Source organism: Balaenoptera borealis, assembly GCF_965194805.1.
Source record: "Balaenoptera borealis genome assembly, chromosome: 8".
Classification (NCBI taxonomy): domain Eukaryota; kingdom Metazoa; phylum Chordata; class Mammalia; order Artiodactyla; family Balaenopteridae; genus Balaenoptera; species Balaenoptera borealis.
In genome coordinates this window covers 24,148,364-24,173,168 of record NC_138865.1, presented here as the reverse complement: position 1 = coordinate 24,173,168, position 24,805 = coordinate 24,148,364, and the positions used below count along the sequence as shown (strand labels likewise).

At 38.8% G+C, this 24,805-nt stretch overlaps 1 protein-coding gene across 2 annotated transcripts in view; it reads left to right on the top strand.

Moving 5' to 3' along the window:
- The window catches only part of LPL (lipoprotein lipase), a gene marked incomplete at its 3' end in the record, with an annotated part of 30,285 nt that extends 5,682 nt beyond the window's left edge, over window positions 1-24,603 (top strand). Inside the window, exons 2-10 of one of the 2 annotated variants that reach the window (XM_082402013.1) lie at window positions 1,240-1,409; window positions 5,269-5,448; window positions 6,760-6,871; window positions 7,642-7,875; window positions 9,068-9,310; window positions 11,268-11,388; window positions 12,120-12,302; window positions 20,368-20,472; window positions 22,621-24,603. In XM_082402013.1, coding sequence (XP_082258139.1) covers window positions 1,240-1,409; window positions 5,269-5,448; window positions 6,760-6,871; window positions 7,642-7,875; window positions 9,068-9,310; window positions 11,268-11,388; window positions 12,120-12,302; window positions 20,368-20,472; window position 22,621 — 1,349 coding nt within the window. Of the gene's footprint in view, window positions 1-1,239; window positions 1,410-5,268; window positions 5,449-6,759; window positions 6,872-7,641; window positions 7,876-9,067; window positions 9,311-11,267; window positions 11,389-12,119; window positions 12,303-20,367; window positions 20,477-22,620 lie in introns of those variants that run through there. The other variant, XM_082402012.1, reaches the window with a different exon arrangement.
- Window positions 24,604-24,805: the final 202 nt, after the last annotated feature.

The window sequence follows — 24,805 nt, the reverse complement described above, 5'->3', positions numbered from 1 at the left end:
GTCCCCTGCATTGGCAGGCAGATTCTCAACCACTATGCCGCCAGGGAAGCCCCAGTTATTTATCTTTTGAAAGTTTTAAATAGCCAAATCTAAAATCTGTAAGTTAGTACCTTCTTGTAGTGAATGGATAGGTTTTTTGACTTCTTTTTTACTTGACCAGAAATTAGATAACTTCCTAATATAACTTCCCTTTGGTGTGCTTGCTTTATAAAAGAGTTTGATTTTATTTGCAATACAATTTACTTAAAGTGTTCACTGTGATATTATATGTACTACCTACAAATATCCTGCGAAGATTTATCAACATTTAGAAGTATTGTCCAGAGAGTCAAAAAATAGGCCAAAGTTCTCTTTCTCTCCTGACTCACTTTGGGATTAACTATGAAGAACCACAGTGGATTCTTTCCAAAACCATCTTTGCTATAGTACTTTAAGCATGGACTTTGTGTGGAAGACTGTAAAGACAAAATTGAGAAAAGAAATACTGGTGGGAAGAATAACTCACACATAGCACAGATATTTCTGAACAACCCGCTAAAGGATTTTTAAAAACATTTTAAAGTGATGTGTCTTGCCATGCTGGTGGGAATCATTCCATACAAAAACTTCCCCATGCTTCCAACTTTTCTTCTTGCTAAAATTTAAAACAATAATGCTAGTGAAAAGGAAACAACCTTCCTTCAAATAAGCCTTATTGTATCAGATTTTGCAGGAAGACAATCTCTTGATGTAATCAGAGATTTAAAGAGGGTGAAATCATATATGAAGTAAGTGGAACTATATAACACAAGTGCCCTGAGCCAGTGTTCTCTAGAAGAACTACAACCAAGAGACCTGGGTTCTGGTCCCTACTCTTTCTCCCACTATTGGCAGCATAACCTCGGCTAACCCACTTAAATTCATATTTTGAGAGAAGATTAATTAAGGAATTCCCAAATAGCAGTTCTCTTACTTGAAACTGTATATACCACACACACACACACATGCCCCTTGACTGAAAAAGAGCTGAAGAAAAGGATAGAAGACACAGAAGAGGTCAATATTACTTAACTCAGTTATTTTAAGGCTGTCTCTGTCAACTTTGAGCACCACTGGAGGATACATTCAGTTTTTTGTTTTTTTTTTTAACTTTAGAAACAAAAATAACATTGGTGGTGCTTGCTTGTGAATCTAAAACATATCAGTCCAGCAAGTAAAACAACCCTCTAATTAACCTCCTATCCAATTTTTCCTTTTCAGGAATTACAGGAGGAAAAGATTTTATAGACATCGAAAGTAAATTTGCTCTCAGGACCCCCGAAGACACCGCTGAGGACACTTGCCACCTCATTCCTGGAGTGACAGAATCTGTGGCTAACTGTCACTTTAACCACAGCAGCAAAACCTTTATGGTGCTCCACGGCTGGACGGTAAGAAAGGCTCCTTAGGAAGGAGCTGAGTGGCATGAACCAAGCATTCTGATTGGCTTGCCCCAGTTGTTGGGAGCCCAGTGATGGGAACCCAGTGATGGCTTTGCTTTAAACTTGAATAAAGACAATTCTGGCTCGGGGTGGGGATTGAGGAATCTAAAGCCAAAGGTTCATGGGTACTTCCTCTGGACAGTGCCAGCCTTCATTTTACCACTGTACCTAGCTGTGACCTCGAACCAGCCATTCTCCTGGGCCTTTGTTCAAGTACAGAGAAGAATATAGGTTACCATTTAGAGGAGACAATGGAGAACTGGCATGATCCTGATTCATCCAGCACATCGCCAAAGTCCTTTCCTAAGGAAGATAACCTGTAAGAGGGGGGAGAGGGCTGGAGTGGAGGGAGAAGGTGCTGTTTCTGGTTCTGCTGTGCCATTCTCCAGCTCTGTGATGTGGATCCAGATACGTCTCAACCCTGGGCCTCAGTTTACTGATCTGTAAAACAATGCGATTAGACTAGACGTCCCTCCACTTTCAACGTTCTCCAATTGTAAACTTTTGGGAGCTTTACTTGAGAGGAAAGAGGGCTAGCCAGGGAACTGTCAGCGACATGATAAGAATATGAATAAATATGCTAATTAGTCACTTTATATGGCATAGTTCTTACTTAACTACTTTAGCTTGTTTTCAATATTTTCAATCCTTAGTGAGCAGATTTTACTGTTTATTAAAAAGGACTTATATAAAATTGATGGTTAAAGAGATATTATCTTTCCATTATGTCAGAGCTTGTGAGTAAGATAATAGACACTAAATTCTAATGAGATGAATTAGCTAATGATTGATACTTCCAGTCCTGATTTCTTTTCCTACATAACTTAAGTGCCTTTGTTATTGACAGTGTAGGACAATTGCTATAACTTTTATAGACATGAAGGCAACTAGTAACAGAATTCACAGGGATGTTTATTTTAATAAAATACATCTATTTACTAGAGTTAACACAGTAAATTACATATCTTATGATAAAATTACATATTCAAATTCCTAACATAGATCTTTTTATATTTTAAGAGGTTTAAATAGGAAAACATAATCTTTGGTGATTTTAGAGACATTTTAGTTGTATGTAGTCTTGGCTGTTAATACTTTTCAAAAATGTTTAAGCTTAATAAACATTTATATGACAGAAATAAATTGAATATCTCAGGCATCTCAATCTTATCCCTGAGAGAATTTTATAATTTAAGAATTTTTGAAAAACATTTCCTTCTCACATTAAGATGACATGACTCACCTAGTATCAGTAGATAGCACCAATTTCTATCATTAGCCCTACTGCCCAATAAGCCCACTTATATTCTTCACATCATATGTCCTGACTTTTTTGAGTGCCTGGGCTCAGAGTCTGGGCCACTGGCTGTGAGACTGAGTTTCATCGTACAGAGCTGGTCGGTCTGTGCAATAACTCATCCAGCCGTGCTGGATAACCGATCTCAGCCATTTCAGTCAACTCCCTGGCTGGTTCAGTGGGACCACCTGGCGCAGGTGGCAAGGAGAGCTTCAAGTTCAGCTGTATGCCTGAGAATCAAAGCTTTTAAAAATTGGTACTGATTTAAGGAAGCACAGAAGAAAAAATTAGGAAATAATACCTTTTCAGAATTGAGGACGGTGGGTCCTTGTTTTCCACCCCTTTGTTGGGGTTATTATAGCAGTGTCTTACGTTAAATTAAAAAAAGAAAGAATTAGATTGGTTGTTAGGCAGTTACTAAAAGTATCAGTCACTGTAGGAGTAAGTTGGGTTCCTTGCCCTTTGGCAGATTACCTAATTTAGAAACACTGATAGCACAGAAAAACTTGAAATAGGTGCTGAGAGCAAATGAGATTTTCCTGCCTTATCTGAGGTAAGCAGCTCAGCGACTCAAGGGCGTAGGACTAGGGGAAGTGAGGAGGTTTGTTCTGCAGCTTTGACGAACCTGAAAGAATGCTTAGCGTGCAGTGTCCACAGGACACATCCCAGAAGGCAGTCAGACGCAGCCGTCCTGGAGCTTGGCCACCTGCTTGTGCTTAAGTCCAGGGTTCTCATTGTGGTGTTGGAGATCCTCACCCCTGGCTGCAAGGAGTGATTAACATTGCATTCTGAAGAAATGACATCATCCTGTCTCAAAAGGCAGCTGCAAAGGGTGGCCAGCCTGCAACCTCTAAGAGAGGAGAAAGGGAGGCAGGACCAATTCCTTAGGGTTTTTTGCTGGGTGGGCATTCCAGCTGGTTCCTCCAAAGACCCAGGCTTGAAGCAGCCTCACTGAGACATGTTCAAAGAAGACTTAAACATGTTCCTAATGGGCTCACATCACCTATGTGCCTTTTCTTTTTTGTTTTCTCCTCATGCTGGAAATAGATTATAGAGCTGGCATTTTATCACTGCAAGTAGATTGGGAACCAAAATGGTCACAAGAAGAAATTTTGGAGGTGGAGAGTAACTTCCGGATCATCTGATTCTGGCCCCTTTGTTTTATAGGTAGCCTCGTAAGGTTAATACAGCGCCTGTGTTCATAGACGTAATCAGTGGAAGAGCTGGGATTGGAACCAAGATCTCCTGAGTCCCAGGCTTGCTTTTTCCTTGCACAGAGCACAACAATTTGGTGAAAAATCGTGCAGTTAGTGTCAGGAGTGAAGAGAGAGCTCATGTTTTAATGTTTTAGCCTAGAAAATAGACGAAATAAAATGGAAGCATAGATTTAAAAGAACACACCATCTAAGATCAAAATTTTAAATGAAGTCCCTTGGTTTGGGAATTCAAGAGTCTTATTTTTGTCCATTGGCATTACTCTAAGAAGAATATAGGTTTTACAAGCTTCCCCTTAAAAGCTGCCTTAAACATGGATTTCAGAATCTTTCTCTGTTGAGTACATAGTTGAGTAACCTTTACTATGGCTACAGTATGATCTGCTCTCAGGTAATATTAGGAGTGGATAGATTTGCGGATTTAAAGTAGGTTGTTGCTGTGTACAGGCTCTTGGCAGGGTGGCATGGAATTTTATCATCTGCAGTTTTGTAATGTGTTTCGATTATTTTAAAGTAAGCATCTTTGCAAAGATGTCCAATGTCTCTTCTTTAATAGCATAAGTCTTTTGACTTTGAATTTGGGGGCCTTTATCAACAAGAAGCAAAGAATTACAGTTGGCAGTCTGCTTATCTCCAAAACAGGACCAATCTAATAATTTGGGAAATGCAATTATTAAGCCACATTAATTGCACTGTGATAATCAAGAATTTTAGAGAATTGTGAAAAAGTCTGAACTGAAACTAATCATTTTCTTATGTATTAAGAGATTGCTAAACAAAGTTACCTTCTGTTGGAATAGATTAGTATGTTTAAACCTATTGTTTTCATTATCACATCAAATGTACGTAAATGACCCTTTATAAGAATAAAGGACATTCACATCTCCCAAATTAATTTATTAGCCTAATTGAAAGTATTTAAACTAAATTTCTTTTAAAATCGTCTGTAATTCTGCAGCAAATTTTTAACTTATTCAGATTGATCTTTCCTTTTAATACTATAAATTATTGAAGTTTTACTGAATTTATAAAATATGCTTTTAAAATTGAAAGCTTTGGTAAACCTCAGTCTGCCATTCCTGAGCTCAACACAGTCCTTCTTTGGGGTACACAAATTTGCCTCAGAAGGGTCAGGCAGAAGACTCTGAATACTCTTGTAGTTTAATTTTTGTGTCTGAGCCAATGGGCTTCCTGTGGGTTTGTTTCTTTTTACCATTTAATGTAGGTGTATTGGGCTGACATATCTATAACAAGTTGTAGGTGGATATTTTAAGAATGCTGGTATCATCCTCTTCAGGTGACAGGAATGTATGAGAGTTGGGTGCCAAAACTCGTGGCTGCCTTGTACAAGAGGGAACCAGACTCCAACGTAATCGTGGTAGACTGGCTGTCACGGGCCCAGCAGCATTATCCTGTGTCTGCGGGGTACACCAAGCTGGTGGGACAGGACGTGGCCAAGTTTATCAACTGGATGGCGGTAAGACTGGGGGAAGGAGCCTTGTATGTCCAAAACAGATCTCCTGGCTACAGCTGAATTAACGACTGGTCGTTGCTCTTTTTCTCTTAGATACAGATATTTTCTGGGTCAACTCATATCTTCAGAATAAGCCTGGACATTATTTTCCGGCTAAAAGCATCACTATGATATGAATGATAATGCTATAAAGCCCATAAGGCGTAGTCCTGCCCTGCCCTGCCCTGCCCTGTCCTTTGATATTTTCATGGTGAATGGATTTGCTGAGACCAAGAACTAAATGGGCAGAACGGACAAAAGCTTGTTATTTCAGGGCAGAGGGAAGATGTCATGTTCAGCCAAATCCTTGCCTACCAGTTGGCTGGAACATGGAAATTTTATCCAGGGTTTGACCTGTTAGAATACCAATCTCTTTGAGAAAAATATTAATAGTACTTATTCCTTAGTGTGGTTTAAGGATCCAGATTTTTGTTGAGGGTTAGGGGAGTGATGGAGATGAACTAGGGAAAAATGGCAGGAAAAGTCTGTAGGATATGAGGTGCTGAGAGTGAGGAGTTTTACTCCCTCTGACTCTCTGAGGCCATTCTCTGAAAATTACCTTTGGAAAGTATCTCGGGGTTGCAAGGAAGCTAATATTCTCACAGGACCAAATTATTTAAGTCAGATGCTTGGAGGTAAAAAATAAGCTGTTTATTGACTGCTCATTAAAAGATAAAAGTTCTTTTCTTGACTCTTTTGCTAACCAGGAGAGTGAATTTGGACAAATCAGATCACCTTCCTGGACCTCAGACTTCTCATCTGTTGAATGAGGAGGCTGGACTCTATGTGTCTGTGGTCCCTTCCCCTGTAATATTTTCTGATTTTAAGTCATTGCTTGGCTAACCTGAAAGAATAAAGTGATGCAGGGTATTTAGAGTAGAGAATAATGAGTTAAATATATATTTGTATATGTATGTATCTCTTCAATATATATACAAATATCTATATATAAATATACACATATACATTTATTTTCAGATGTATGGAAATTCATGTTTCCATACATTTCTATTTCAGATGTATGGGAAAACTTTCTAATTTAAATATGTTATTAAGGAAAGAGAAAATCTCAACACTATTGTATATGTTCCTCTCATCTGTAACAGGAAATTAAAATAAGTAGAATTAATTTTCAGTATTGCCTATATTTTCAAAACAATATATTTTATTTATTTGGTGGGAATACTGTTAAACTTTTATTTTATTTCTTTTAGCATTGATATTTTGCCAAGAACTGTAAAATATCAAACACCTTTTTCTTTTCCTCTTCCAAAGGATGAATTTAATTATCCTCTGGACAATGTGCATCTCTTGGGATACAGCCTTGGAGCCCATGTTGCTGGCATTGCAGGAAGTCTGACCAATAAGAAGGTCAACAGAATTACCGGTAAGAAAGCAGTGCCATTTTTCTTATAACAAAAGACTTGAGATGCCTGTCGTTTCCTGAAAGAGAATCAGACTGTTTGTCAAACAACCATATGTGAGTGGTAGTCTTCTGGGTACACCTGGCCATGTGGTTATCTCATGGGAGGGCTCTTTTTCTGGAGTAAGATAAAATACAGACGCTTGCTCTCATGAGCTTACCGTCTAATGGCAGTAGAAGAGAAATGGTGCAGAGTTAAGCACAGAGAGCCCCGTGGTGTCTCTGAGAAACCCATTTCCCTCCTCCCTCTGCTCTGTGCTTTGATAGTTTATTGCACACACATATGTCGCCTCTCACATCAATACTGGAAAAATGAAAAAGGACCAACACCAGAGGCCATTTGGAAAAAGGAGTCTTGTCATCTGGGCCAATAGCAATTGGTTGTTTGGCCTGTGTAGAGAGGAAGAAAGAGCCCAGCACTATTTAAAGGCCTTCTAACCAGGCTCAGAAATAATTTATTGATACAAAAGGGAATCAAGTCATCCTGAGTGAAAATTGTTATTTAATGGCTAGTTTGAGAAACTCAAATTTTATTTGAGAAGGAGTTAAGCTGCTTTTATGAATCTCAGTAATTTAAAAATCCAATCACTATAGAATAGGAGGTGCTAATAAGAATCTATGTGGCTGCCATTTACATTCAAATGATGAGCAATGGAATGATAAGGTGATACTGGAGGAGACTAAAACTAATGGGAATTTAAAAATCTCTGAGGACTTTTTGTTTTCCCACTAAGGCCTAGATCCAGCTGGACCTAACTTTGAGTATGCAGAAGCCCCAGGTCGCCTTTCTCCGGATGATGCAGATTTTGTAGATGTCTTACATACATTCACCAGAGGGTCACCTGGCCGAAGTATTGGAATCCAGAAACCAGTAGGACATGTTGACATTTATCCTAATGGAGGCACTTTCCAACCAGGATGTAACATTGCTGAAGCTATCCGTGTGATTGCAGAGAGAGGCCTTGGAGGTAAATATAATTTAGAAGTTAATTAAATGTAAGTTTTTGCCTTAACTGTTACTGACCAAGTGTCCTACCCATTCTCCACAAGTACGTAGTTTGAATACACACATTTAGCAAAGATATGATTTTGAAGAAGTCTGTCACATTCAGCATGACCACCTCAGAGCCTCAGTACTTCCTGTGGTCAGACAGACATTTCATCTTATATTATATTGCAAACTACACTTATATTGTAAACTACTGCACTTGCAGTAATAAAAGGAAAAAAAAAAATGGTGAGATTTAGATAAGAGAACTGCACTGCCTTTGAAAGTGTTATCTGGCCACACGTTAAACTTTGAATACAGTTGCAAAACAAGTAGAGTTATTTTCAATTTTACTAAAAGTAAAGGACATGTTAATTAGTCCAAATTTCTTTTGTCAGCCTTTTAAAGAGATGTACAAATCAGAAACAAATCACCATTCCCTAAGAATAAATATTCCAAATTTTTAAGAAGAAAATACAATTTAATATTAGTTTTTAATATTTACTTTAATAATCATGTTAGCTGTGTTAATTTTATGATTTGTTTTAAGGGACCTTTGCATACCTTGTGGACAATGGGGCCTACCTGTAGTCAGTATGCTCAGGTGTTTTGGGCATACATTATAGAATTTACAACATAATGTTACTAATTTCAATTGTTATAAAGCTTATGGTAATAGCTGCACATTTATGACATTGCTCATTATTTCTATAATTCATTTAATGTAAAAATCATTAGCAGTGACACACCCCTCAATTATACATAGTATCAATATCTATGATAAAATACTATTAATTTAACAATTATGCCTGCCCTTTATGATGTGGTTTCTAGAAGCATTTAGAAGTATTATATGCTTTCACCATAAGAGAAAGTTGTGATAAACTGGGGGAAATCAACTTCTATCTTGGATGTCTCTTATTATAGCTTCATAAACATATTCACAAATGGAGACAGCAAAAACATCAAAAGTTCCCTATAAATTTGCAACTTTGGCACTCTTGGGGGTAGGTGAGAAGCTGCTGCCAAGAGTACCTCCTTAAATAGGACCTACAATCAAGGGGGTCATTTTATTCTAACACCACACCTCAACTATTTTAGACATGCAAGACGAAACACTCATTGTGGACTGTCACAGAGTTGAAATGTTCTTTGTGTCTCTTTTTCCCCAGATGTGGACCAGCTAGTGAAGTGCTCCCACGAGCGTTCCATTCATCTCTTCATTGACTCTCTGTTGAACGAAGAAAGTCCAAGTAAGGCCTACCGGTGCAATTCCAGGGAAGCCTTTGAAAAAGGGCTCTGCCTGAGTTGCAGAAAGAACCGTTGCAACAACTTGGGCTATGAGGTCAATAAAGTCAGAGCCAAAAGAAGCAGCAAAATGTACCTGAAGACTCGTTCTCAGATGCCCTACAAAGGTAGGCTGGAGACTGTTGTAAATAGGAAAATTGATTTGATCCTACTTTTCTTATCATGCTTGTTGCATCACATGTACTGATTCTGTCCATTGCAACAGAGATGATAAAATGATGTTGCTAAACTCCGATCCCTCACTTGTGTTTCTGTTGGTAGAGAAGGAGTTGTACTAATCCATTTTACTGAAGCTCCTAATTCCCATTGCCAGTAAGGCCCAGGGCACAACTGCACTGCCCTATGCAGCAGCCCTGCTTGCCACCATCCTTTGTACTTGTGACCATTAGCATGGGCCACTGCATTAGCACCAGGCTCCAAGTTAACCTGAAACCATTCATCCAGGGTCAGCAAACTATGGCTCATGGGCCAAATCCAGCCCACCACCTGCTTTTGTAAATAAAGTTTTATTAGAATATAGCCACACTAATTCATTTCCGTACTGACTAAGGCTGTTTTCATGCCTCCACAGCAGAGCTGAGTAGTTGGGACAGAGACTATTTGGTCCCACAAAGCCTAAAATATTTACTATCTGGCCCTTTGTAGAAAAAGTTTGCAAACCCCTAAAGTCTGCTTTCAGTGAAGGCAAGAACCACCTGTATTTGAAAATATAACTATTCCTGGAAGGGAAGTCTATACCAAACTTTCTAAGATATTCCCATTTTGCCATGAATTTGTTCACAGTTGAATTTCAAACTTGGCAGCTTGTTCAGAGCAAGACCTGCAGGAATTGAAAGGAGACAGGAAGAGGAGATAATCAGATAAATCTAGCGAGAGGGACTAATATCAGAAAGGCTAGTTTATGTGGAGTCCAGGTGGAAGTATGAGGGAAGAGATGGCATTGAAGAACAGTTTCCCAGGGTAAAATATATCTGATAGAGGCACCCATTTTTAAGGTGGTTTGTTAGAATCTAGAGGTGCATTTGGTGGTCCAGAGGTTTGGAGCATCTATAATTCAAGGAAACCTTTTAAGCAATGAGGGAATCCTTAGTTTCCTTGACTTTTCAGAATGGGGAAGTGTGTGTCAGGTATAGAGGAGACCATAATCTTCTGAAGAACTGTGCAGGGCTCACTCACCCCCAGCATCCTGCCTCAGTGTCCTCCGGGGACACTTCAGGAGTCAGACTTCCCTTGCTCTGGTCTGTGGCGATGCCTGCAAGGGCTCCATTTAACCCAAACTGTTTCTCTTCATCCTTCACAGCTGTGTTGCAAGCCTGCTGCCTTTCCTGTCCCTTAACCTCTCCCACGTCCCATCTACTCAGGGTTTTTAGTAGAGATGGGGAGAGTAGGAGGAGGTGTGGAAGTTTAAGTACCTGCTTCTGGAGGCTCTCCCTAATACAGAACACTTTAGGAACTGGCTGTCTTTACAGCCTCACTAGTGATTTAATGAAATAATGTTATTGTGAGCCTATTATTTACTGACTGTGTGCTAGACAGTGGAATAGAAGGTACACGTGACCCTCTGAACTGAAGGAGCCTACATACAGGGTAGGGAGGTCAGACATACCCAAGAAACATGAAGAAACACGGTCACATACAGTGACAGTATAAAATACCAAATATGCTTGTTCCAGATGCTAAGGGACAAAACAGCCAAGGAAAGGTGGAGTTCATAGAGAAAGCTTCATGGGAATTTTGGCCTCTTGGTTTGATCTTCCTAGTACCGCATCAAAGTTGACTACTTTCTGGGTCGGCTTTAGCAATTCAGATACACCTGGATTCTTCCTATCCACTGCAACCACACTTTAATGCAAGGGAGTAGAATTCAAATTCTGAATTTTCTAGTAGTGAGCACTGTACAGACATGAAGAAATCTTTCCAAGCCACACATAATTATAGTCATGTATGAGCACTTGCTGTTGATCATTAGTAAGATACTGTCTGTCGTTCAGAATTGCCTGCTTATTTGGGCTGTAGTGTTTCCATAAAGACTGATCAGAGGTTGTTCTGCTTTTCTCTCTACAGTCTTCCATTACCAAGTAAAGATACATTTTTCTGGGACTGAGAGTAATACACACACCAACCAGGCCTTCGAGATCTCTCTGTACGGCACTGTGGCCGAGAGTGAGAACATCCCCTTCACCCTGTGAGTAGCTACGGAACATGACCTCCAGCACGTGGGTTTATCATGGCACTGCTACCTGCTCTAACCATTGGTCTGAGGAACAGAAGAGGCATAGGACACCTAGAAAAACACATATTTAACAGAAAATTTTTAAAACAGCTGTATGGCAAAAGATGTTCATTGCAGTGGTACATGTAGTAGCATAAATTAGAAGCAAAGCAAGTGTCCAAAACTGAGGCAATGGCTAAGTGAATTGTGGTTTAACAAATCAATAAAATCAATCTAGCCTCTAAGAACTGTAATTATAGAAAACTAGGTAAAACATGGCAAAAAGTGAAAGATAAAACATGAAGTGAACAAAGAAAAAATAGAGAATTGTATTATGTACACTATGACTGTAACAAAGGACACGTTCACATATCAATACAAATTGAAAGGGAATATATGAAAATGAAAATAATATCTCTAAATGGTGGACTTATGAACTTTTTTCTCTTAAGAATTATATTACATAGTTCATATTGTTAGGATAAAAGTTGGAATACATTAAAGGTCCACATTAGTGTAGATATCGTTTAAAATACACTAAATGCCATTGACATGCATCTTGCGTATTTTGTTGGACATTTTTTCCATTTGAAAAATATTTCCTGAACAGTAAAGCTATTTATATCTTAGGAGGAAGAAAAAGGAAAAAAAAAAAACAAACCCTGCTTTCCAGAACTAACCAAATATGTTGATTTTTTATTCAGGCCTGAAGTTTCCACAAATAAAACATACTCCTTTCTAATTTACACTGAGGTGGATATTGGAGAATTGCTAATGTTGAAACTCAAATGGATCAGCGATTCATACTTCAGCTGGTCCAACTGGTGGAGCAGCCCCGGCTTTGCTATTGAGAAGATCAGAGTAAAGGCAGGAGAGACTCAAAAAAAGTAATTAAATTTATTTTTCTCCATTCTTTTTTTTTTTTTTAATGGTCATTTTGCTTTCATCTCTAGCCTACAAAGGTAGCTCACATATTTTTTTTTCTCTTTTCCTTTAACATCTTTATTGGAGTATAATTACTTTACAATGTTGTGTTAGTTTCTTCTGTATAACTAAGTGAATCAGCTATATGCATACATATATCCCCATATCCCCTCCCTCTTGTGTCTCCCTCCCACCCTCCTTATCCTACCCCTCTAGGTGGTCGCAAAGCGCCGAGCTGATCTCCCTGTGCTATGCGGCTGCTTCCCACTAGCTAACTATTTTACATTTGGTAGTGTATATATGTTAATGTTACTCTCTCACTTCCTTCCAACTTACCCTTCCCCCTCCCCGTGTCCTCAAGTCTATTCTCTACGTCTGTGTCTTTATTCCTGCCCTGCCCCTAGGTTCTTCAGAACCATTTTTTTTTCTTTTTTTTTTTTTAGATTCCATATATATGTGCTAGCATACGGTATTTGTTTTCCTCTTTCTGACTTACTTCACTCTGTATGACAGACTCTAGGTCCATCCACCTCATTACAAATAACTCAATTTCGTTTCTTTTTATGGCTGAGTAATATTCCATTGTATATATGTACCACATCTTTCTCCATTCATCTGTCAGTGGACACTTAGGTTGCTTCCATGTCCTGGCTATTGTAAATAGTGCTTCAATGAACATTGTGGTACATGACTGTTTTTGAATTATGGTTTTCTCAGGGTATATGCCCAGTAGTGGGACTGCCGGGTCATATAGTATTTCTAGTTTTAGTTTTTGAAGGAACCTCCATACTGTTCTCCATAGTGGCTGTATCAATTTACATTCCCACCGACAGTGCAAGAGGGTTTCCTCTTCTCCACACCCTCTCCAGCATTTACTGTTTGTAGATTTTTTGATGATGGCCATTCTGACCCGTGTGAGGTGAACCTCACTGTAGTTTTCATTTGCGTTTCTCTAATGATTAGTGATATTGAGCATCTTTTCATGTGTTTGTTGGCAATCTGTATATCTTCTTTGGAGAAATGTCTATTTAGGTCTGCTGCCCACTTTTGGATTGGGTTGTTTGTTTTTTTGATATTGAGCTGCATGAGCTGCTTGTACATTTGGGAGATTAATCCTTTGTCAGTTGCTTCATTTGCAAATATCTCCCATTTTGAGGGTTGTCTTTTGGTCTTGTTTATGGTTTCCTTTGCTGTGCAAAAGCTTTTAAGTTTCATTAGGTCTCAATTGTTTATTTTGGTTTTTATTTCCATTTCTCTAGCAGGTGGGTCAAAAAGGATCTTGCTGTGATTTATGTCATGGAGTGTTCTGCCTATGTTTTCCTCTAAGAGTTTTATAGTGTCTGGCCTTACATTTAGGTCTCTAATCCATTTTGAGTTTATTTTTGTGTATGGTGTTAGGGAGTGTTCTAATTTCATTCTTTTCCATGTAGCTGTCCAGTTTTCCCAGCACCACTTATTGAAGAGGTAGTCTTTCCTCCATTGTATACTCTTGCCTCCTTTATCAAAGATAAGGTGACCATTTACGCATGGGTTTATCTCTGGGCTTTCTATCCTGTTCCATTGATCTATATTTCTGTTTTTGTGCCAGTACCATACTGTCTTGATTACTATAGCTTTGTAGTACAGTCAGAAGTCTGGGAGCCTGAGTCCTCCAGCTCCGTTTTTCTTTCTCAAGATTGCTTTGGCTATTCGGGGTCTTTTGTGTTTCCATACAAATTGTAAAATTTCTTGTTCTAGCTCTGTGAAAAATGCCATTGGCAGTTTGATAGGCATTGCATTGAATCTGTAGATTGCTTTGGGTAGTATAGTCATTTTCACAATTTTGATTCTTCCAATTCAAGAACATGGTATATCTCTCCATCTGTTTGTATCATCTTTAATTTCTTCCATCAGTGTCTTATAGTTTTCTGCAGACAGGTCTTTTGACTCCTTAGGTAGGTTTATTCCTAGGTATTTTATTCTTTTTGTTGCAATGGTAAATGGGAGTGTTTCCTTAATTTCTCTTTCAGATTTTTCATCATTAGTGTATAGGAATGCAAGAGATTTCTGGGCATTAATTTTGTATCCTTCTACTCTACCAAATTCATTGATTAGCTCTAGTAGTCCTCTGGTAGCTCTTTAGAACTCTTTGTGTATAGTATCATGTCATCTGCAACCAGTGACAGTTTCACGTCTTCTTTTCTGATTTAGATTCCTTTTATTTCTTTTTCTTCTCTGATTGCTGTGGCTAAAACTTCCAAAACTATGTTGAATAATAGTGGTGAGAGTGGGCAACCTTGTCTTGTTCCTGATCTTAGAGGAAATGGTTTCAGTTTTTCACCATTGAGAATGATGTTGGCTGTGGGTTTGTCATATATGGCCTTTATTATGTTGAGGTAAATTCCCTCTATCCCTACTTTCTGGAGGGTTTTTATCATAAATGAGTGTTGAATTTTGTCAAAAGCTTTTTCTGCATCTATTGAGATGTTCATATGGTTTTTATTCTTCAATTTGTTAATATGGTGTATCACATTGATTGATATGCGTATGTTGAAGAATCCTTGCATTCCTGGGAAAAACCCCAGTTGATCATGTTGTATGATCCTTTTAATGTGCTATTGGATTTTGTTTGCTAGTATTTTGTTGAGGATTTTTGCATCTATGTTGATCAGAGATATTGGCCTGTAGTTTTCTTTTTTTGTGACATCTTTGTGTGTTTTTGCTATCAGGGCGATGGTGGCCTCACAGAATGAGTTTGGGAGTGTTCCTCCCTCTGCTATATTTTGGAAGAATTTGAGAAGGATAGGTGTTAGCTCTTCCCTAAATGTTTGATAGAATTCGCCTGTGAAACCATCTGGTCCTGGGCTTTTGTTTGTTGGCAGATTTTTAATCACAGTTTCAATTTCAGTGCTTGTGATTGGTCTGTTTATATTTTCTATTTCTTCCGGGTTCAGTCTCGGAAGGTTGTGCTTTTCTAAGAATTTGTCCATTTCTTCCAGGTTGTACATTTTATTGGCATAGAGTTGCTTGTAGTAATGTCTCATGATCTTTTGTATTTCTGCAGTGTCAGTTGTTCCTTCTTTTTCATTTCTAATTCTATGGATTTGAGTCTTCTCCCTTTTTTTCTTGAGGAGTCTGGCTAATGGGTTATCAATTTTGTTTATCTTCTCAAAGAACCAGCTTTTAGTTTTATTGATCTTTGTTACTGTTTCCTTCATTTCTTTTTCATTTATCTCTGATCTGATTTTTATGATTTCTTTCCTTCTGCTAACTTTGGGGTTTTTTGTTCTTCTTTCTCTAATTGCTTTAGGTGTAAGGTTAGGTTGTTTATTTGAGATGCTTCTTGTTTCTTGAGGTAGGATTGTATTGCTGTAAACTTCCCTCTTAGAACTGCTTTTGCTGCATTCCATGGGTTTTGGGTTGTTGTGTTTTCATTGTCATTTGTTTCTAGGTATTTTTTGATTTCCTCTTTGATTTCTTCAGTGATCTCTTGGTTATTTAGTAGCGTATTGTTTAGCCTCCATGTGTTTGTATTTTTTACAGTTTTTTTCCTGTAATTGATATCTAGTCTCATAGCATTGTGGTCGGAAAAGATACTTGATACGATTTCAATTTTCTTAAATTTACCAAGGCTTGATTTTTGACCCAAAATATGGTCTAGCCTGGAGAATGTTCCATGAGCACTTGAGAAGAAAGTGTATTCTGTTGTTTTTGGATGGAATGTCCTATAAATATCAATTAAGTCCATCTTGCTTAATGTGTCATTTAAATCTTGTGTTTCCTTATTTATTTTCATTTTGGATGATCTGTCCATTGGTGAAAGTGGGGTGTTAAAGTCCCCTACTATTATTGTGTTACTATCGATTTCTCCTTTCATGGTTTTTAGCATTTGCCTTATGTATTAAGGTGCTCCTATGTTGGGTGCATAAATATTTATAATTGTTATATCTTCTTCTTGGATTGATCCCTTCATCATTCTTTGTCTCTTGTAATAGTCTTTGTTATAAAGTCTATTTTGTCTGATATGAGAATTGCTACTCCAGCTTTCTTTTGATTTTCTTTTGCATGGAATATCTTTTTCCATCTTCTCCCTTTCAGTCTGTATGTGTCCCTACATCTGAAGTGGGTGTCTTGTAGACAGCATGTATACAGGTTTTGTTTTTGTATCCATTCAGCCAATCTTTGTCTTTTGGTTGGAGCATTTAATCCATGTACATTTAAGGTAATTATCGATATGTATGTTCCTATTACCATTTTCTTAATTGTTTTGGGTTTGTTTTTGTAGGTCTTTTCCTTCTCTTCTGTTTCCTGCCTAGAGAAGTTCCTTTAGCATTTGTGGTAAAGCTGGTTTTGTGGTGCTGAATTCTCTTTAACTTGTGCTTGTCTGTAAAAGTTTTAATTTCTCTGTCGAATCTGGATGAGATCCTTGCTGGGTAGAATAATCTTGGTTGTAGGTTTTTCCCTTTCATCACTTTAAATATGTCCTGCCACTCCCTTCTGGCTTGCAGAGTTTCTGCTGAAAAATCAGCTGTTAACCTTATGGGGATTGCCTTGTATGTTAACACTAACCCTTGCTGCATTTTTTTTTTTAAACTAGGAAGAAATGAATGTTTCATTAATTTTCAGACTTTTTTTTAAAATAAATTTATTTATTTATATATTTATTTTTAGCTGTGTTGGGTCTTCGTTTCTGAGCGAGGGCTTTCTCTAGTTGCGGTGAATGGGGGCCACTCTTCATTGCAGTGCGCTGGCCTCTCACTATCACAGCCTCTCTTGTTGCGGAGCACAGGCTCCAGACGCGCAGGCTCAGTAGTTGTGACTCACGGGCCCAGTTGCTCCGCGGCATGTGGGATCTTCCCAGACCAGAGCTCAAACCCGTGTCCCCTGCATTGGCAGGCAGATTCTCAACCACTGCACCACCAGGGAAACCCAACCCTTGCTGCTTTTAATATTTTTTCTTTGTATTTAATTTTTGATGGTTTCATTAATATGTGTCTCGGTGTGTTTCTCTTCGGGTTTATTCTGTATGGTACTCTCTGTGCTTCCTGGACTTGATTGACTATTTCCTTTCCCATGTTAGGGAAGTTTTCAAGTATAATCTCTTCAAATATTTTCTCAGCCCCTTTCTTTTCCTCTTCTTCTTCTGGGACCCCTATAATTCAAATGTTGGTGCATTTAATGTTGCCCCAGAGGTCTCTGAGGCTGTCCTCAATTCTTTTCATTCTTTTTTCTTTTTTCTGCTCTCTGGCAGTTATTTCCACCATTTTATCTTCCAGCTCACTTATCCGTTCTTCTGCCTCAGTTATTCTGCTATTGATTCCTTCTAGAGTATTTTTAATTTCAGTAATTGTGTTGTTCATCACTCTTTGCTCTTTACGTCTTCTAGATCCTTGTTAAATGTTTCTTGTATTTTCTCCATTCTGTTTCCAAGATTTTGGATCATCTTTACTATCATTACTCTGAATTCTTTTTCAGGCAGATTGCCTATTTCATCTTCATTTATTTGTTCTTATAGGTTTTTACCTTGCTCCTTCGTCTGTAACATATTTTTTTGTCATTTCTTTTTTCTCTCTCTCTCTCTTTTTGATGGGTGGTGCTGTATTCCTGTCTTACTGGTTGTTTGGCCTGAGACGTCCAGCACTGGAGTTTGCAGGCAGTTGGATAGAGCCGGGTCTTGTTGCTGAGATGAGGACCTCTGGGAGGCCTCACTCCAATCAATATTCCCTGGGGTCTGAGGTTCTCTGTTAGTCCAGCGGTTTGGACTTGGAGCTTCCACTACAGGAGCTCGGGCCTGACCTCCAGCCTGGGAACCAAGATCTTACAAGCTTTGTGGTGTGGTTAAAAAAAAAAGAAAAGAAATCAGAAAGAAAAAAAGTAGCAGTACCATATCAAAGGATAAAAACAAAATAAAATTAGAAAGATAAAAAATATATTAGGAAAAATAAAACTATAATTGAAACAACTGCAACAAGGTAAAATAAAACCACACAGAAAAAAAAAAAAAAAAACCTTGGCTATGGAGGTGGAATTTAGGCAGGGGGTGGAACTTAGGCAGGGACAAGGTTTTGGGTGGGGCGGTACCTAGGTGGGTGGGGGAGTGACGCTTGAGCGTGGGGCAGGACCTAGGTGGGGTGACGTTCAAGCGTGGGGCAGGGCCTCTGCCTAGGACGTGCGCAGAAGGGGAGAGGCAGCACGTTGGAAGGAGGGCCTCTGCTGAAGTGTAGAGAACTTCAGAGGTAGAGAACACCTCTACCTCTGTGGAGTGTAGAGGTGGGGCCCTGGTTGGGGGTGTAGGGGTGGGGCTTGGGTTCTGCCCGGCAGGAGGGAGGCTCCAAAGGCAGAGGATTAGGCCCCTGAGCCCAACAGGCTTCCCAGTGCCTAAGTGGACAGGGAAAGCACTGGCCGCGTTCCCTTCTGTTCCTTCACGTTCCACGACCACCGTCTCCCCCAGGGTCTCCCCCTTTCCCTGCTGGACCCCTTACCTGGGTGGGTCCGCTGGTGTAGGCACTCCTCCCCTCCCCCAGCCATCCCTCAGGGGTGCCGGAGGTCTGGCTTTTGCTTTTGCTCCCCCTTCTCACCCTCCCACTCCCTCAGGACCAGTATGGCTGGAGGGGGCCTCAGTGGGTAGAGGATCAGGTCCGGGATCTCAGCAGGTTACTGGGGGTCCAAGTGGGCAGGGGAAACCTGGCCATGCTCCCTTTTGATCCTCTGCCCCCCAGTGGTTCCCCAATTTCCCCCTTCCGGCATGGGATCCCTTCCTCTCCCCCAGCCGCCCCTCAGGGGCGCCAGTCCCATCCTGCCTCCACTTCTCATCCCCCTTCACTCCCCCCATTCTCTGTGTTCTACCTGGTCACTGGGGGTTCCTCCCATCCCCTTACATGTCCATGGTCCCCCACCGGTGCCTGGTAGGTGCCCTAGTTGTGAGGAGACGTGAATTCCGTGTCCTCCTAGTACGCCATCTTGACTCCACCCCTCTCGACTCTGCCCCTCTCCATTCATTTTCATTCACTCTAATGTTATTACCTAGAAATAGTATTTATGAAGCCTCCAGTGTTCAGGTGAAACTTTAGTAAGCTTTGTCTTTAAAACTACATTACCTAGATAATTACACCTATCAATCATTTTTTAGGAGTGTTATTTTATTGTCATACTAGGGAAGTAATGGTATTTCTGCATTTCATGGGAGGAAAACCTAAACTCTGAATTGCCGCAGTCATTGAGTGAGAGTTGAGATTAGAAGTCAAGAATCTCAGCTTCTCATTTAGCACTGATTCTTGCAAGCACAAAACAGTTATGCAGAGAACCTCAGAGATGCCACTTGGACATTCAAAGATTAAAACTAACCTCCTCAAGAAGGACAAGATTCCAAGATAATCTCTCATCCTCTCTTCCCAACCCCACTCCACATAGATAAAATGAATTGCATAGAGAGCCCCATAAGATTATTAAGTTTTATACTAAATGTACAGGGATTTTGCAAACTGTAGTATACTATTATTGTAAATAAAATGACTTTTTAAATTAGGATTGATAAGGAATTCCCTGGTGGTCCAGTGGTTAGGACTCAGTGCTTTCACTGTGGAGGGCCTGGGTTCAATCTCTGGCTGGGGAACTAAGATCCCCTAAGCCACGAGGCGTGACCAATGAATGAATGAATGAATAAATAAATAAGGGTTGATAATGTATTTCTCTTTTGTCATTTTCTTTTATAACCAAAGGGGGAGAAAAAGAGATTGTGAATGGAGAGGCTATACAGAGTATTTGTTTCTCCAGCAGGGCCAGTTGAAGGCTAGTTTGTGAATTCCCTAATGCAGACACTAAGAAGTGGTAAAGTTGATCCTTTATCATTTTTTGGTGAAAATCTTGTGATTTTAAGCCTGCTCCAGGCTGTCTGTGTGCCTGTCTGTACTGATGAACTAGCTTTACCGCCAGACAGTGCGTTAAGCCCTCAGATAACCCTCTGATTTGGATGTGTTGCTGACCTGAGTGGGCTGAGTATAAACAGGTATTGTTCCAATATGGTGTGTTCACGTCCATTTTCTTCCACAGGGTGATCTTCTGCTCCAGGGAGAAAATGTCTCATCTGCAGAAAGGAAAGTCACCTGTGATATTTGTGAAATGCCATGACAAGTCTCTGAATAGAAAGTCTGGCTGGTGAGCATCATGGGCTAAGGCTCTCTGGGTATCTTGAACTTGCTCTCTGGGGGATGTTGCTTCAAGCATTGTCCTTCACCCCTGAACTAAAGGCTTGGATTGAGTCTTGCGATCAGAGCCTTCGGGTGGCCTTTCTCAGGCCTCCTGCATACACGTTAGACCAGTGCATTTGCTTTTGGCAGTACTTCCTCTATTTTCTTTTTCTTTCTGTTCTTTCTGCCAGCTCTGACCTTCACCCCAGGTGCAATTTTTAGATTTTATTTTACATCTTGAACTACCACAGAATCTTCACTTCTGCTTTTTCCTGTACTGCCCCCTTTACAGACCCTGTGTGCAGGGGATACAACACAAGTTAGTAGCCGTGATTGCGGCTGTGGGTGCAACTCCTCCCAGGACGTTCCCAGGGGAGCAAAACGTCAGCTGCAGCCCGAGTCCTTCTTGATTCTCCAAGTGACAGCTGATTCCAGGACAGAGAGCCAAAGGGGCAACCACCAAGCATCCATCTCAAAACCCCCAGAGACGGAAAGCTAGTGGACTTAGAGTTTAGGAGATGGTTCTCTTTTCCATCTCAAAACAACGGCCTGGCTCTTTTCTACCTGACCTTTAAGGCTAATCCACATGGCAGCTGTCAGCTGAATCATTCCAGAGTGTCAGTACTAAGTAGAGACTGAACATGTGACCTTCCCCATCCCCTCCTGAATTCCCAAAGTATGCCACTTTCATTCCTCCACTCATTCCCCTGCCAGAAGCCAAGTGCTGATGGTTTATAGGTATAAAGGGGGAAAGCTTAGATCATATCATAGAAGCCAGTGACACAAGAAACAATGGGAAAGGCTGGTCACAACATCATCTGGAAATAGAAAAGCCAATTGCTTTCGGTTTGTCCTCTCCCAGTTACATTTATAGACCAAAGTACAGAATAAGAATTTTCTAATCAAAAAGAGCATATTAAAGACCCTATGTGGAATATCTCTATTATTTTTAATTTCCATTTTATAAGATAGTTTATCCACAGATAATTATGGATTTTGAATAGATTAGAAAAAATAGGCAAAAAGATAATAAAATCATTGTAACTATCACCCAGGGACAACCCCCAACTAACATTTTAATTTGTATCCTTTCAGATTTTCTCTATTCACATGTAATATTTATATTCTTTTACTTTTTTACATAATGGCATTATGACATATGTGCTTTGAGTGACAAGGTGAAGCCATCTGGATTGAAAACATTAATGTAAGAGCACTCAAGATAAACTTGAAATGGAGAATAGCTACTGGTATTGAGCCAGGGAGAATAACTAAATTTTTATCTAAGTGGAGACTTCTACCAAGAGATTCATTGCTTTGTTTTTCCTCATCACAAATCTGAGGCAATTTCACATTTGCTTTAACTCTTTGAAAGGGACTCCTATATGAAGTTTTATACATTGCTTTTACGTTACATATAAACATACACAAACACACCTCTGCATACATTCTCTCCAAATCATCCACAACTCTAAATATATAATGTGAATTTAAAAACAAAACTCGAAAAATTAGGAAATAACTCCAGCTGTTTATAAAGTATTTCTGGTCATAGTGGTCATATTATTTATATAAGTTATAAGACTTTATCTGAGATAGTTACAATACATTCCTCATCTGATTATAAGACTACTGGAACAACAGACATTTAGAGAGCTTTTTTTTTTTTTACATCTGATCTTTATCTAGGAGGTAATTATGAATCAGACTAATAACCCTCTGCAGTTTGTTGCCTCTGTGACTAAATTAATCAATCAAATAAAGGCTTCTCTTTCTCTCACTTTCTGATATAACTCTTTAGAAGTCTCAAGAAAAGAAAAAAATAGGTATTTTATTTAACAAGTTTTAGAAGTAAGAAATCTTCCTAAATTTTGAAATCATTTGGTTCAGTCTTCTGAAAATGTTACTCCTTATCAGGACATGGCTAAGTAAATATTAGAGTGTCTTTTATTCCTATGAGCCTGCCACTTCCTCTGATTCAGTTTATTCTCACAACCTTTGTTCTGAACTTCCAGGTGACTACTTTTTCACCGTGAAAGTAGTGGGGGGTAGGGGGGGAGGGTTATAAAACACTAAGCAGGTAATAAATTGCCGTTCTTCCTCTGTTTTCTCTCAGAAACTGGACAAATCTACAGAAGAAATAACAGCCTATGAATTCTACGAAGAATGAAGTAACTTTTACAAAAGACGCCCAGTGCTTTGGGTGGTTAAAGATGGATTTTCCTGAGTATTAATCCCAGCTCTATAGCCTTGTTAGTTATTTTAGGAAACAGTCTCAAATACTGAAAAGTGGCTAATTCAATTTGAGGAGTAGAGTGGCCAAATAGCACATCTTTCAACATTAAAAAATAGCAGATATGAAAAGCACTGCCTTCTGTCCTTTGAGAAAGAAATAATTGTTTGGGCTCATGGTAAAATAATCAGACCTCTTCATGTAATAAGTTTAGCCGTAGCCTAAAATCGATTAGAACCTCACATTTTAATTGGAATTCTGCATTTTCTAGACTGACAACCTTTTCAAAGTTTTCTCCAAGTCTAAAATAGAAAGTGATTTTTTGTGGCATGAGTTGGACCCATTTACTTATCAGTCAAAATACGTACTTTCTTGGAATGATTCTTCTCTTGCCATTGGGATGTAGCCCAGGAGTTAACCAGGAACTAGTGACTTGGAGAGAGGAATGGAGAATAGAGTTGATAAAGCACTAATGCTTTAAATACTCCCTGCGTTGGTTGCATCATAAATAAGTTACAAATTAAAGGACATATAATATTGAGATCAATTAAATCTTAATAGGCTTTACTGTTTATTGCTTAGTCTATCCCCTTCCTTTTCTTGCTTTGTCTCAAGATTATATTTTAACAAATATCCCTGGATAGGCGTTTAAAATGAGCCTGTTATCATCAGCTGACACATAATTTTAACTACAGAGAAAGAAAATGAAACCATAATTTTATTATCAGATTTTCAAAATTATATTCATTGATTTGAAGTCCTTTAATATACGATGGTTACTATTTAATTTTAGGCTTATTTCAGCCATGCTTCAGTCAGACTTTGAGCATGTCTCTTTCTTCCCTAATTTTGATAAGAAAATATGTGTTCAAGGTCAAATTTTGCATCATGCAAACTCTTACAAATTTTAGACAAAGATTGTTTTTACTAAGTAAAGAAATAGAAGAGTTACAGGATATATTCATAGGCAGTGCTTAAAACCATCGTGGGCAGTTAAAAGGATCCTCCATTGTTATAATCACATGGAATATCATGAGAGTTGTTGTTGTTTTTAACAACTAGTCAAGAGTGAGTGAACAATTATTTATAAACTAGATCTCATATTTTCAGAATGCTTTTCTATATATTATTATAAAATGATAAAGAAGTCAAATATCTCAGAGGCTATTGCTGGGAATCCAAACTGTGAATGTGTGTGGGTGTCTGAACACATATTCACGTATGAAGCCCCACATGTATGATTATTCCTCAGCGTGGCTTGGAAGGTAAATGATCAAGAGATGTATTGGAACATATTGGAGTAGAAATTGTTCCAGTGGTGCCAGAACTTAAGCCCTTCATCTGAGAAATATGGTTTTGCCTGTACAAAATAGGACGAATGTTGTGATTGACATCAGCCAGCTTGGAATGAATTCTCTCTAAAAATAAAATGTTGTGCGACAAGTTGTTGGCATCCCCCTTTATTGTTAATTCATTAATTCTCTGGATTTGGGTTTTGCGCAAGGGTGCATCAACTTAAGAAAATATGAATCAAATCAGTGTATGGCCCTGGGAACTCTGGCTTCTACAGACTTCACTATATATATCAGCAATGCTTTGGCTTTAAATGTTATTTATTAGCTGTAAATATGTGTGTGTATGTGTAAAGGGAGTTTGTACATATTGGAAAGGTCATTGTGGCTATCTGCATTTATAGCTGTTTGGTGCTAACTTTGTACATGTCTTTATCAGTGACAGTCTCACTGAGCCAACTTACTCTTATGAAGTAATACAATAAAATGGGCTTTAAAAAAACACAAAACTTACTTAACTATGTGAAGAAATGGAATCTGCTTTTAATAAAATTGATGAAATTTTATTACAATACTAAGTCATTATTTTGTATCATTTAAACCCCTCCAAAAAGAAATTTATTCTTAGGGCAGATTCATTGAGCAAATTTTTACTGAGTAATCCTATGTTTAGTAAATAATATAGCTTCTAAAAATTACAGTGCATATTATATATTTTTTATATTTACATGTGTACAAACCCTTAGAGATCCTTTAAATTATAGAGAAAAATGATA